Source organism: Molossus molossus, unplaced genomic scaffold (assembly GCF_014108415.1).
Source record: "Molossus molossus isolate mMolMol1 unplaced genomic scaffold, mMolMol1.p scaffold_m16_p_5, whole genome shotgun sequence".
Taxonomy (NCBI): domain Eukaryota; kingdom Metazoa; phylum Chordata; class Mammalia; order Chiroptera; family Molossidae; genus Molossus; species Molossus molossus.
This window is the reverse complement of record NW_023425388.1, coordinates 84957282-84968656: the sequence shown is the minus strand read 5'-3', so window position 1 is coordinate 84968656 and position 11375 is coordinate 84957282. Positions and strand designations below refer to the sequence as shown.

The following is an 11375-nucleotide window of genomic DNA, read 5'->3' as shown; positions in this document are numbered from 1 at the left end:
GTTATGTGTTCTGTTGCCTTTGTATCCCTCATATTGCCTTAGTAATGTCAAGCATAACGTAGGGGCTACTTTGTGTTTTGTTTTAAGGTAATGGGTTACTTAGACCCATTGTATGATGGGATTGCCCTGCTTGTCCAGCATTCTGAATGCCAACCTTTTATTTCTCCCTGCCTCCGTCTCCTGTATCTATCCTTCCATTTACTTCTGTGATGACCAACACTGTGTACACACAAGATGACCAGTCCATATTATGAAAATCTTTGGCTATAGAATAAAGTAGAACTAACTGGACTATATGGAAATGGAAGCTGTGGTCTTGAACTTCCAGACTGATGGTTTAAAGAAGTCAGTTAACCAGTCACAGGTCGCAGGAGCTACATATTTAGTTGTTGAATGATTTGAATAATACCTTTATAGTATTCTAGACATAAGTTATTAGCATTCTGAGCTTGACAAGTCATCAAAAAGGAATTATTTCCTTATCAGTGATACTTATTAAGACCCTTAGGATCTTGAAACAGGTTTGCCTTTGCTCTGTAACTCCACTCACTACCACCTCCCCTCAAAATATTTGGTTGTAGTGTGGCAAAGTGAAACAGAATAGAGTATTTGAAGATTGTGGGAGAAGAGAGGTCGGTGGCAGTTTTTTTCTTTTATGATACATGTGATAGATGCTGCAGCTGATTGTCCCCTAATATCTGTTTGTCCTTCTTCCATATTATTAGAACCCCTGATTTCTAGCTGGGCATGTAGTTACCCCCAATTAATATTCAATTTCCCACACTCCCTCGAAACATGTGGCTATGTGATTAAATTCAAGCAAAGAGATCTTGGAGGAAGTGATCTAAGCAGCTGCTGGGTTGAGTCCATTAAGGGAACATGGTCTCCCCTTCCTAGTAATTTTTTCACCTTCCCACTGGCTGTCATGTGGCTGTGATGGTTAGCTTACCTGGACCTTAGAGATGAGGGTAACACCTTTGAGGTGGAAGAAAAACAAGATAAAGCAGTCTCCCTTATCTGCGAGGATGTGTTCCAAGACCCCCAGTAGATGCTTGAAACTGCCGATAGTACCAAACCCTATATATGCTATGTTTTTTCCTATACATACATACCTGCGATAAAGTGTAGTTTAATCAGTTAGCCACAGTAAGAGATAATAATAACTGCTAATAAAATAGAACAACTGTAACAATATACTGTAATAAAAGTCATGGGAATGTAGGCTCTCTCTCTCATAACCCATCTGATAACCAAGGTAGCTACTGAATGACTCAGGGGTGGTGGGTACTGTATATAGCGTGCATACTCTGGACAAAGGGATGATTCACATCCTCAGTGGGTCAGAACAGAATGGCATGCATTTAAAACTTATGAACTGTTTATTTCTGGAATTTTCCATTTAATATATTTGGACCACTGTTGACCGAGGGTAACTGAAAACATGGACGTGAAATGTGGATAAGGGCACACTACTGTAGAAGAAAGCCGGGGACCTGACTGAAGCTACCAGGTTAATCCTAAACTACTTATGCTCAGAGCTGTTATGTCAGAGAGAAATAATTGTCCTTTTTAAACAATGATCGTTTTAGGTCTCTGTTTCAGCAGCTAACTAATATGTTGGGGAATAAAAACGTTGTGAGGTTCAAACTGTCAGCTGAGTGATATGAATAAGATGAGAAACATACTTTTAAAGATATTTAATAAGAATTTTTTTCAAATCAGTACAAAAATTTAAATACAAAAATGATTTGCTATCGACAAGTCTCAAATCTGTCATGGAAACTCGAAAAAGTTACCAGTCTGTTCACTGCTCATGGATTCTGTGAAATATTTGAGAACAGTCACCCACTGCAAACATTTTTTTCCCCTTGTAGGATGTCACACTGCTTAAAACTCTGTATTTAAATAACAATAATGCCAGTTGTGTCCTTTAATACAAGGAAAAGTTCTAGTTAATTTTGAATTAAATAGAGATTGTAGAACTAACCCTAGACTTCAGAATGCATGGTTGTTTATTCTGGTTTTACACTGATGTGTTATCATGATGTGCAGCACTCAAAAGAGAAACACAGACACATAGATAATTATTTAAAACTCTTTTTTAAATTAAATGGAGTAATTCATTTGCTCTGAGATTAGCACCATTGTAGAATACACAGTATCTGGCATAGATTTTGCTCCTCCCCCATCTAAAAGTTAGAAGCATATGCCTGATAATACACACACACACACACACACACACACACACACACACATATATAGGCAATTGAGTAACAACCAATAAATAAGTTGGAAGGTATTCTGAAAAGTGAAATTTGGTTTTATCTAAATAGGTACTTTCTCACTTAGTTGCTGGAATAAGAAGCCCATACATGTACAGATAAATACAGTTTTACAAATCAGCTGATCTGACTTGCTTCCAAGCCATTTCAATGCAGCTGTTCAGCAGAAGGAGCCCAAAGGATCCACGTTGCCCCATAGTCATCAGTCCAAACCAGCATCCTCAAGACTAACCCAAAGGATATTTGGCCACATAAATTCTGTCTTCTTTGAAAATAAAGGTTGGGTAGGATATCTTTTTGATAGTAAAATTTTGTCATATAATTAGCAGTGATTAAGAAACCCTATAGTGATGAACTCATTTCTCTTTTTAAGAAATTGAGAAGAAATGGTGCTCGTATACCATTTAAGGGAAAAAAACAGATGTTAGGTTGAGGAGAATTTTCTTGATGGTTAAAATAATTCAGATTTGACATAGACACATTTCCATGTATGTTTATACCGTATTTATTTGTGTCATTTCCCATTTGTAACTATCCCCTCAATTCCTCATTCTTAATTTTGAGGAAAGGATATAAGATACCAGGATGATAACCCCACATTATTTTCCCCAGTGATTTAGTGACAGCAGTAGACCCATAGCTGAGTTGAAATTCTTTGTCTGTGCTTTGAGAGCAGATTTGAATACCAGAAGCAGTTAGTATGTACCTAAGTGAAAATCTGGAACAATATTTACTTCTCCCTTTAAATATGTGTTGACTCTTGCCTTGTGCTGAGTATGGAGTGACATGAAAAGCATGGGCTATCATTGCCCTTTGACATTAAAGCTTTTCCACAAACTGCTTCTAAAGAAACAGTTCTTTTCCTATAATTTTAGTACCTACACCAGGAAGTGTAGTACATCTACTTTTAAATTTAAAACTTCAGAAGTTATGTTTTCAAAAACATTATTTTCCTATATAATTCTGAAAATCTACACCTTCCCTCACGCCCCAAAAATAAAGGATGGTGTGGATTTTGGAAATTGACTTTGGAACCTCAGATGACACACTGACTTGCAGGTGTGCTACACAGGAAAACTTCTTCAAAATCCAACAGCTACTAAAAATATATATCCCCTTTATTTGTGTGTATAGACAAAGGAAGGAGATTTTTATATGTATGTAAACACAATAAATAACTGCTATTAATGATAAGCATTCCACAAAACTGGACATTTATGGGGGGAGAGGGTTATTTTTTTTTCTTATGACTTCCAGGTATTTATATTGGTTGGGTTATAATGGAAACTACACAGAAGGAAGAAAAATAAAAAAAGAAGCAGGAAAAAAAAAAGGCCAAAAAGAACCCTTGAGGAATAAATGAATAAATGAGTGAATCACTGCTACTATCTCCCAACTGGTTGTTAGCTGCTTGTGGGGCACTGTCTCAAGCCCCATGGAAGTGCCCCACCCAGCGCCGGAAACAGAGGGCACTAACACACGATGGCTGACTGCTTCTTCCAGAGACAGGACTCCTGTTGCCAAAGGACACAGCCTCTGACAGGAGAGAAATAGCCCTTGCAACTAAAGCCCTACCATGGCCCCCGACCCGCTCCCACCAGGGCAGTGACACTACCCCACATTCTGTGGCAAAATACCTGCACAAATACAGGGGAAATTACGCAAGTAAATACGGTATGTAATTGTTTTCACTGACCTTTCTTTAAGCCATATTTGTAAATATTTAAAAGTAAACAATATGAGTGACTTTCATTAGCTATGATCTTTCATACTGAAATGTTTTCACTGATTTGAATAAGCAGGTTATCGTGGAAGCACACAACACAACAGCTAATATGATTCCAGTGGGTACAACACAAGTGTCAGTACTTGATACATACATCTGTCCCATCGTGTTCCATGACAAGATGCTGTGCGGAGCTTTCAACATGCATCTTAACTTTTATTTGTACATGATGGTTTAAACTTTCACTTAAATATAACTTTCCAACTATATAAATGTTTTGAAGCAATTATGGTTTTCATTTGGATTTTTTTGGTGCATCATTTTCTTTTCTTCTATTAAATCTCTCTCTCTATTTCTTTTCTTTTTTACATGGGATACAATAAATATCCTGAAAAGGAGGAGTGGACGTACTGCCCAGCGTACAGTCCCGCGGCCTGTTCTGAGGGCATCTGGAGGAACACCCGGTCTCCAGGCCTGAGCAGCAGCACCGCGCTCCCCGACGCCTGGTCCAGGAAGCCCTTCTTGTACTCGTCGTACGTGTACATCATGGGCTCGTTGTTCTTGAACAGAGCAACCCATACGTTGCCTCCCTTGCAGTGAACGTGGTACGCAAAGTAGTAGACGCCCGGGACTTCGCAGGTGAAGATGCCCGTCTGCGGGTTGTAGTTCTGTCTGCCATTATAGAGCAGTTTGTCAAACTTCACGGGGGCCCCCACGGGTGGGAAAGGGGCAGTCAGCTCAGCGGTAAATGCAGGCATCTCGTAGGCTGGCCCTCCGTTCTTGCCTTTCTTAGCCCCATAGGCATGGGGTGGTTTCACTCCATCAATTCCCAGGCCCATATCTGGCAGATATTCTCCATGGGGAGGTGGGGTAGGGGGCATCACGGCTGGGGGGCCAGGGGGGCCTGGAGGGCCTGGGGGCCCTGGAAGGCCAGGCTGGCCTTGAGGACCTAGTGCTCCAGGCTTTCCTGGGGGACCATGAAGTCCTGCTACTCCAGGCTTCCCTACTCCAGGGAACCCAGGGGGCCCTGGGATGCCTGGTTCCCCTTTGGGGCCTGGAATTCCAGGTGGTCCAATGGGGCCACTAGGGCCTGCAATACCAGGGATACCTGGGGGGCCCTGTAAACCCTGATCCCCTGGGATGCCTGGTTCTCCCTTTGGTCCAAGCAGTCCTGGAGCACCCGGGAGCCCTGGCAAACCTTTGTGCCCAGCTTCCCCCTTGGGCCCTATGGGACCTGGCAAACCCCTTATTCCAGGGGGTCCCACTTCACCAAGGAAACCTGGCTTTCCTGGGAAGCCTTGAAGCCCTGGCTCACCCTTGGGACCTGGTGGCCCCTGTGGCCCTACAACTCCACCTTCTCCTTTGGGTCCGGGAAAACCAATAGCACCTGGAGGGCCCATAGGACCTGGGATTCCAGGCAGGCCTGGCTCTCCTGGAGGACCCCCCATTCCAGGGGCACCTACTGGTCCTTTCTCCCCCCTTGGTCCAAGGGCCCCAGGAACACCCCCTATGCCCTTGTCACCTTTGGGTCCTGGGAAGCCTGGTTTCCCGATCCCTGGAAGGCCTGGGGGTCCTGGCAGCCCTGGCAGTCCTTGCTCCCCTTTGCCACCTGGAAATCCTGGCTGGCCAGGGATCCCATCCTGGCCTGGTTTTCCAACTCCAGGCATCCCAGGAGGTCCCTGAACCCCTGGTATCCCAACAGGACCCTGTGGCCCAGGTTCACCTGGAGGACCTGGCTTTCCCAGGGGACCCTGGGGTCCAGGGAAGCCTGTCACTCCTGGTTTGCCCACTCCTGGAAGTCCGACAGGGCCAGGAGGGCCATGCATCCCTGGAGGACCTTTCAGGCCTGGCAGACCTGGCATCCCGAAGCCCTTCTCTCCTTTAGGACCCTGAAGGCCTGGAGGTCCTGGTGGTCCTTTGAGTCCTCTCTCACCCTTTGGGCCTGGTTGCCCTGGTAACCCAGGTCCACCTGGCTTCCCAATGCCAGGAAGTCCATGAGGCCCTGGTGGTCCCTGTGGTCCTGGGATCCCCATGGGCCCAATCTCCCCTTTGGGTCCAATTTCACCTTTTGCCCCTGGCATTCCCATGGCACCTGGCTTTCCTGGCATTCCAGGCATACCTGGCTTTCCAATTCCTGGATATCCCTGTGGCCCTGGTTTTCCTTTGATTCCAGGTATCCCATGACCCGGTAAACCGGGGGGCCCAGGTGGTCCTCTTGGGCCAGGCTCTCCACGAGGACCTTGTTCCCCTCTTAAACTGGCTAACGGTGCTTCTACTGGGAAAGAGGAGAGAGAAAGAGGGTGAGAGTGTGAGAGGGAGGGAGGGGGAGAGAGAGAGAGAGAGAGAGAGAGAGAGAGAGTTATCCTCCGCTTTAAGGAAATCATGACAATGATTATTTACTTCTGGCACATTTGCCTATTACTTATTGAAAGACAGAATAATATGCTCATCTTCCAGGACTGTAAGTTATCAGTACTTAAAGGATAATCAAGATGATAATTTCTTTGACATATTTGAGATAGTGTTTTAAGAACTGATATCTTCAGCTACTTTTATCAGCATTGGTTAAGTGAAAAAGCCGAAAAGTAGTAAACATTTTTCCAAGTTTAAAACTTGGAGATATTGTGGTATATTCACTATTGGTAATTTAGAAAATTCAAAATAGATACACAAAAAAATCAAGGTTGCTTAGAAGCCCACTACTAAGAGATAATCACTTGACATTTACATATGTATCTCCATTTGTGTGTGTGTGTGTATTTTAAACAATGCTGAAGTCATTCTCCTTTTTGTTTTTTCACTATTTATTGTTATACTGTATTTTTCTATGTCCTTGATTTTTTTTAATGTAGTAATTTATGGCAAAAAATATCTTCTCATGTGCAAAAATACAGTATGATGTGGATGATGAAAGCCATTATGTGGACTCTAAGAAGAACTGAAGCATTTTATTTTGTGGTTTAATAACATCTTCCACATCTGTCCTCTAGAGTCAGAGTTGCTTAATTTCTTCAATCTGCTGTAGATTTCCTAAGCCTCAAACATTCATTCTTTAATGTTATTTCTCATTTTCAAATCTGGTTTTTAAACAGGAGAAGTGGATAAAAAATGCTTTAGGATTTTAGAATGACAGGCAGTGTGGATATGGACTAGAGCTGGAATTAGGAGCAGGAAGCTCAGCTTTTCTTCCTGATCTTGAAATGGGATCTTCTTTGGGTCACTGAAGCCATCAGCATCTCCGCTCGCCCATCTGTACAGTGAGAGTAATACACCCACACTACAACATTAGGTAGTGGATATGAATGTGTTATGCTTTCTCAAATGGTTATTGGAATACAGAGCACATGTTATTATAAATGATTATGCTATGCCTTGCAGAGAAACTTAACTCTGGATGCCCCCGTGCTACTGGGAGTAATGAACAACATAAAGAAGTGAAATTGATGGTCCCAAAGTCTTATTTCGACCAGTGGTCGCATCTTAATTCTGACCATTGTATTTTTCACTGAACTACTGTCAGGGAACAAAATAGAACCACAGAACTATTCCTTCCAAATTCCCTGATTGAAATCTGGTTCCCATCTGAGTAAGTGCAGGAAATGCCAAAAACCGGGCAAGCCATTCAAGAAAGGGAGGAAAACAAATAGCCGAGATAATCTTCATAGCGGAATATCAGCTCCTAAAAAGATAATTGGGAATGCTTCTTTTATGCTAATAGATTAAGACGTGTTATTTCTAACAAACTGTAGAAATGACCCCAGAAAGTAGAGTCTTGGCCTGTTATTTCTAGGCAATGAATTGGGTAGCTACTATACCAAGGGGGTGTTTGGGACAGGGTCACGTCTTATTCATCAAGAATCCCTGGTGTCTAGCACAGTGCCTGGAACTTACTGTGTTCTTACTAAGGGTTTGTTGGGTGACCAGTTATAGCAACTCAAAGTTTGTATGGTGCTTTTGTGATAACTTAACACTTTTATTTATCTTGTGTTATTGATTCTCTCAACAATCTTACTTTACAGTTGAAGAAAAGTAGTTTCAGACAGGTTAAATGACTAGGTCTCCTTCATTTCTGGACTCCAGGCATCCAGGCTTCTTAGTGCCACATCCAGTCATTTCCAGGAGTAAAGCTTCTGCTTCTGCAGGGACCCACAAGATGGCCTCCACTCCCTCAAAGGGAGTTGCTACTCTGATGCAATTCTTTCCCTACAAGTGCTAGGTTTCCGAGAACTCCAGATAAACCAACTGAATTTGTAAGAAAATGTCTCTTACAGTGGTAGGCATTTTACAGGTGTTGAATAACTATGCCTAGAAAGTAATGGGAGAGATTTCCAGCTGTTATCTCCAGATGCAGTCCATACTCCTTATTCTCCTATTGATGGATTGATTGACATCTGTAGTAACTTCATTAGAGCAGTCTTAAAAACAACTGCATTTATCTAACACCTAGTTCACAAAATGCCTTCATACGATTTTTTTTTTTTTTTTAACACTGCAGGTCCATATGACACTGCTCTTCTAGTTGAGAATGTTGAGGGTCACCTTTCCATTTTTTCACTGCTGTTTCCCCAGCATATAGTTCAGAGCCTGGCACAAAAATAGATGCCCATTAAATAACTGCCAAATGCTTAAAGAAATATGTACTGAATGAAGAAATAAACTATTTGTTAATAAATCGTTTTCTGTCTTTTGATGCTGTTAAAATAAAGCACAACATAAAATGGTAATTTTGTCTGTATCTTTAAGACTTGAACTATTCAAGGATAGAGTTTAGAACACAGTCTTGCATTTAGTAAACATTAATAATACATTCTAAAATAAAAATTTCTGAAGTTTAGCTCCCCACTCCCTCCCCAGCCACTCTCAGAGTTTAGGGTTTGGAAGGCTGCTCTATGGTAGCCCAGGAGTAAGATGTTACCTTTGCCTTTCTTGGGAGCTGCTTCCTTGCTCATTCTTGGCATCGGCTGAATTTCCTTCATATATTGGGGTAGATGTGGATACTCTTTGCCATACTGCATATGGGGAAGCTCTTTGCCCATGGTAAGGCCATCTTTGCTCAAAGGCATGTGAGGTACTTGCTGGCCCAGGGGCTGGTATTGTGGAATTTGCGGTGGGATCTGAGGAGGAATTTGAGGCAGCGGCTTGATCCCATAGTAGGCACCGGCCTGAATGAGCCTGATGGAGCCCAGGGAAATGGTGAGCAGCACTCCCAGCAGTTGCAGAGGGGCAGGTGGCACAGCCATCACCTGTAGAGAAGGGAGGAAGGCACCAACATGGTGAGACCTGCAGGCCAAGTGATTGGAGTGTATTTAGAGAAAGAAGAAAAAGTAAACCAAGAAAACACAGTCTTGCCCTGGCCAGTGTGGCTCAGTGGTTAGAGTGTCAGGCCGCGGACCAATCAGTCTCAGGTTCGATCCCAATCAAGGGCACGTACCTCGGTTGTGGTTCCTCCTGGTCCTGGTCAGGTCGTGCGGGAGGCAGCCAGTCAATGTGTCTCTCTCACATGGATGTTTCTCTCTCTCTCTCTCCCTGCCTCCCACTCTGATGATAAATGGAAGAATATCCATTTATGAAGATTAAAAATAAAAAAAAGAAAGAAAACAGAGTCTTTATTATCAGAACCTCATGAGTAGAAGACAAATAAAAAGAAAGATGTTAGCTTTCAATAGAAAGCAAAACAAACAAACAAATCAAACAAAACCAGAAAAGGGTAGGGTCTGTCAAATGAAGGCAGTTGGTAGGACTGTAGGTTATAGGAGAGACTACTAGTTGTCCCTGAATATCAACACTGTCTTCTTCCATACTATTGCAACCCCTGAGTTTCAGCTGGAACAGAGCAGCCTAGAACAAAGGCCTTTCAGTCAAGCATAGCCATGTGACAAAGTTCTAGCCAATTGGATGTAATTGTAATAGGGGCATCTTCTAAGAAGGATCCTAAAGGTGAGGGCTATGTTCTTCCTCTTCACCCTTCCTGCCCGCTAAAATTGGGTATATTGACTGGAAACAGATCAGGCACTTTGGTCCCTGAGGTGAAAAGCTGTGCACTGGGGAACAACGTGCTAGAAGAAGCCTAGGTCCTGGTTGAACATGGAGGAATTATATCGATCTTTAAATTTGGAATTTGTTTATTAAAGAGAGCAATAAAATCTACCTTCTTGAAAACACATGTCACACACTTGCACTAAACTTAATCCCAGCAGTCGTTTGTCCAGAAGGAGGCGAACTTGGTGGAAAGCCAGGCTTTGTTAGTAAGTGCTGAAGTTCTATTCTAATGGAAAACGTGATAATTTAGAGGCTTGATGCCAGAGGTGGAGGTTTTTTATCTGCCAGATTCTCTTTGGCTGCTTCAGTGTGGTCACAAATAACTATAAATGTAAAGACCAAACAACAACAAAAACTGCAGAAGTCTGAATTGTAAAGAAAGTTCTTCATGTGATAGTCTCAAAATGTCACTACAAAAGTCACTATCATAACTATGCACACACAGGGGTGACATTTCTTTCTTCTAGTTAAATACTGTGAAGTCACTCATGTAAAATTTGGCTAATTGGATCTGAAGTCCATTAAAATTTGTCTTTGTACTATTGTGAAAGAAAGGAGTTTACAAAGCAAATTAGTTGTATAAATAAGATAGAGATGTTTAAATACTCATAAGAATAAACTGTTTCTAATCCCTTTAATAACACCCTTGGCAAATTAACAGTTGACAGAATAAGTATAAATGGAGCTTACGTATCTGTTTATAAAAACTAGTTTGAAAAGACCTTTGGAAATGTCCTGGGCTGAAGATCCAATAGCCCAGGGAACTGCAGTGTTCGCAAATGCCCACTAGACGGCAAGTGTGGTACACATTGAAGTCTGTTCAGTGACTCATCTCTAGTGCTAACACCAGGTATTTGCTTTGCTCTCTCCTTATTGGGGGACTTAATGAAAATCTGAATTCTAAGTGGAATCATCATAATGCTGAAGAAATCTGTGTGTGTGTGTTCGTGTGTGTGTGATAGAGAGAGACAGAGAGACAGAGAAAGATTTTAATGTATCTTCTGGAAAACAATTAAATAAGCTTCTGTCTAAATTATTTATTTATTTATTTATTTTTTATCCTCACCCGAGGATATTTTTCCATTTTTTGTACAGATAGAGTGGGAAGGAGAGAGAGGAAGGGAGAGAGAGAGAGAAACATCGATGTGAAGGGACACATCGATTGGCTGCCACCCGCACGACCAACCAGGGCCGGGGACAAACTGCAACCGAAGTACGTGCCCTTAGCGGGAACTGAACCTGGGTCTCTCCGGACTGCAGGCCGATGCTCTAACCGCTGAGCCAAACTGGCCAGGGCTAAATTATTTAATTTCCATTCTCCTGAGAGT

General features: G+C 42.4%; 1 protein-coding gene across 3 annotated transcripts in view; it reads right to left on the bottom strand.

Annotated features, from left to right (window-relative positions):
• Positions 1-3609: 3609 nt before the first annotated feature.
• COL8A1 (collagen type VIII alpha 1 chain) overlaps positions 3610-11375 on the bottom strand; it is a 155649-nt gene continuing 147883 nt past the window's right edge. For 2 of the 3 annotated variants that reach the window (XM_036243718.1, XM_036243719.1), the window contains 2 exons: positions 8924-9251; positions 3610-6283 (listed from right to left, as the gene is read on the bottom strand). In XM_036243718.1, the coding sequence (XP_036099611.1) occupies positions 4374-6283; positions 8924-9248 (2235 nt within the window). In that variant the 5' untranslated portion in view covers positions 9249-9251 and the 3' untranslated portion in view covers positions 3610-4373. The remainder of the gene's footprint in view (positions 6284-8923; positions 9252-11375) is intronic. The other variant, XM_036243720.1, reaches the window with a different exon arrangement.